Source organism: Rhincodon typus, chromosome 49 (assembly GCF_021869965.1).
Source record: "Rhincodon typus isolate 14 chromosome 49, sRhiTyp1.1, whole genome shotgun sequence".
Taxonomy (NCBI): Eukaryota; Metazoa; Chordata; class Chondrichthyes; order Orectolobiformes; family Rhincodontidae; genus Rhincodon; species Rhincodon typus.
In genome coordinates, this window is record NC_063380.1 from 3,595,361 (window position 1) to 3,598,760 (window position 3,400).

The window sequence follows — 3,400 nt, forward strand, 5'->3', positions numbered from 1 at the left end:
AATGATTTGGATGTGAATATAGTAGGTATGGTTTGTAAGTTCACAGATGACACCAAGATTGGTGGTGCAGTGGACAGCCAAGAGAGTTACCTCAGAGTGGGCTGAAGAGTAGCAGATAGAGTTTAATTCAGAGAAGTGGGAAGTATTGCAATTTGGTATACATTCGAATCCCACCATGGCAGATAATGGAATTTGAATTCAGTAAAGAATCTGGAATTAAGAGTATAATGATGACCACAAACCATTGTAGATCTGACAAATTAAGAAAATGAACCTTCAGCACCAACTTAAAATGGCATACTACTCTCGTCAGCATATAAATCTGTTAAATGAAGCAGACAAACATTCAAAACCTAGTTAAGATCACACGTTGCTCTTAAAAGCTTATAAATCTGCCAAATTAAGCAAACAGGCATTCAATGCTCAGTTAAAACAGCATACTGTTCCTAAAAGCTGATAAATCTGTCAAATTAGGCAAATGAAATTCTGAAACTCACTTCAGATTGCATACTGCTTTCACTAGAGTTCAAATGTTTTGAATTAGGCAAACAGATGTCCAACACCCACTTAAGATACCATAATGATTTTAATAGCTCATTGACCTGTCAAATTCAGCAAATCTTCAACATCGAGTTAAATCAGCATTCCGCTTTTACCAGCTCATAAATCTGTCAAAATCCATCACATTGTGGTTGCAGCTGTGCCAATAACTCCTGCTGAGCAGAAAAGTCTATTTGCACTTGGACCTCAGCTGAGGATTGGTACTTTGATGGAGATCCTTGGCAGTGAGAGCCTTTCAATGTAACTTCTACCTTTTACTCTTGCAGATCGGCTGTTGGAGCCGCAACCGGTGGCAACATGGCAGCTGTGCATTTGAAGCCAAGCTGTTTCCTCTTTCTCTGCCTCTTCTTCCAGGATGCCCTGCGTGCCTGTACAACTGGGCTTGCCAGCGAGTGCCGCGATGCCAACTTTGTGCCAGGGGCCCAGTTGGCGGGTTTGGGCTACGACGTGGTGACCCTGCAGCCCAAGGGCGCCTTTGTAATTGACGTGAACACCTGGCGATTCGCCAATGGGAGCTGCACCCTCTGCCACAATGAGCATCTCGGTAATGTGCGCCAGCGGCTGCCCATCTCACTGGTGGACTGGCGCACCCTGAGCTCCTGCCAGCGCTCGCTCTCCAGCCAATTCTACCGCTCAGCTGACATGCTGGCACAGTCAGCCACCTCTGCCATCACCAATGACTGGCGGGTGGACCTGCATCTCAATGCAGCCAATCTGGTGCTGGCCGGCTCCAAGTCCAAGCTGGTGAGTTTTGGCACCTCCCGCTCCAAGAGCGACCGCTACAGTTTCACCAGTCACCAGTTCCAGTGCCGCTACTACCAGTATCGGGTGAAGGACAAGCCCCTCCTGGCACCTGAGTTTGCCCGCTCCCTCTCCAGCCTCCCTCCCAATGGCAAGAAGTACCAGTACAGGAAGCTGGTGGCCACCTATGGCACCCACTACGTCATGTCGGTGGAGCTGGGCGGGCACTTTAAGGATGTGACGGCTATTCGGACATGTGAGACGGCATCTGAGGGCTACACCATTGAGGAGGTGAAGGACTGCCTGTCGATAGAGGCCGGTTTGACGGCGCAGCTGAGGGCAAAGGCTTCAGTGAGGAACGAGAATTGCCAGAAAATGGCGCGTGCTATGAAGCACGGTGACAAGGTCTACCAGGCCTTCAATGACCGGGAAACGGAGTTGACGGGGGGTAAGGTCCAGCAGGGGGCAGACCTTTTCTTCTCCAGGGACAGTTCAGCCTTCTCCGGCTGGATGAACAGTCTGACCTCTCACCCAGGCACGGTGCGTTATGACCTGGTGCCTCTTCACCACATGCTTCCCATGAGTGACCCCAAGCGAAAGAACCTGCAGCGCTACATCAGCGACTACATTGTGCACAATGCCCTCTCCAAGCAATGCAGGGTGGGTGCCACATGCCCCCATGGGTCCTACCGCAACCCCTACCAACCTTGCAACTGCGTGTGCCGCGAGGATAATCAGGTGGACCGGAATTGTTGCTCCAAGCAGAAGGGGCTGGGCCACCTGGTGGTGACTGTCAAGGAGGGCCGGGACCTCTGGGGGGACATTTTCTCGGGCACCGATGGCTACGTGGTGGTCAGATATGACCGAAGGGAGGCCAGGACCAATGTGATCTGGAACAACAACAATCCCCGGTGGAACACCAAATTGGACCTGGGCAAGGTCAGAGTCAGCGATGAGCACAAGCTGACCATCGAGGTTTGGGACGAGGATGCCATCAAAAGAAACGATCTCCTGGGGAAATGTGAGGTCAGACTGACCTCTGGCACCCACAGGGAGGTCTGCTACCTCCGGTATGGCAAGGTGACCTACGATTACACCTTCACCTGTGGCCCGCACCTGGGCGGTGCCATCTGCCAATCCTATGTGCCCCTCCCTGGCAGCATGGCCTTCACCCCTTACGTGGGCACCACCAACCACACCGTCCATCTCAACACAGTCAAACTCAATCGCTCTGAACCATCATTCCCAGTGGTCTACTTCCCCTAACCCTTGCTCAGACACTGTCATGGCTATATCATAGCAGTATTATGCCCCTCATTTAATATGGGAGGCTTTGTGCCATTAAAATGAAATGCTTTGAAGCTTTGTCCAAACACGCAAGCAGTGTAGCACACCGTGATGTGAAGTGCCAACTATAAAGACCATGCTCGTTTCTGTATGCATTTTTATAATCTTACATTTTTTCAATAAATTCATCTCTTTTGGCATTTAGCCTGTTTCACATGATCAGTGTGCCTGGGTGCACTTGGTCAGTGAGTTTGTTGCATGGTGTGAGGCTGTACATTGGAACCGTGCAGAATGGGAGTGAATGGGAAGAGTTTTGGGTCCTTTCGGATTGTGTTTAATGAAAGTGAATGGGAAGTGGTTTGGGTCCATTGGGATTGTGTAGCCTGACCACCCTGATCTTGAAAGGCTCTGTCAAGGTTTCCCTCTGTCGGGGGAAGGTGGGGAAGCTGTCTGACAGCTACACACTGGGTGTCTGATGGACACAGGGAGATTGAACAGCTGGGGGCAGTCATTGACAGCTCATTCAGAGCCTGCTGTCAGAGGGGGAGGTCACACAGGAAGGACAAGCTTGACATGATCCTTATTCCACCAGCTCACACAGCACTGCCTGACCTGGTTCTAACTGTCTGGGTATGATAAGGCACCAATTCTCAACTCATTCCTTCTCAAAGTCTGGACAGCAACCAACCCACTGAAAGATAGAGGTAGAGAGGGTGATTTGGCCTTTAAAAGGTGTCCCTGACAGGGACAGAAAGAGATTCTTTCTTTCACACCCACACATAGCCAGGTCTGCCACCTGTAATATGGCGGG

At 50.5% G+C, this 3,400-nt stretch overlaps 1 protein-coding gene across 4 annotated transcripts in view; it reads left to right on the top strand.

The window, feature by feature from the left end:
• The window catches only part of LOC125488105 (perforin-1-like), a 4,722-nt gene extending 1,929 nt beyond the window's left edge, over positions 1-2,793 (top strand). For all 4 annotated transcript variants that reach the window (XM_048620968.1, XM_048620969.1, XM_048620971.1 and 1 more), the window contains exon 3: positions 828-2,793. In XM_048620968.1, coding sequence (XP_048476925.1) covers positions 859-2,568 — 1,710 coding nt within the window. In that variant the 5' untranslated portion in view covers positions 828-858 and the 3' untranslated portion in view covers positions 2,569-2,793. The remainder of the gene's footprint in view (positions 1-827) is intronic.
• Positions 2,794-3,400: the final 607 nt, after the last annotated feature.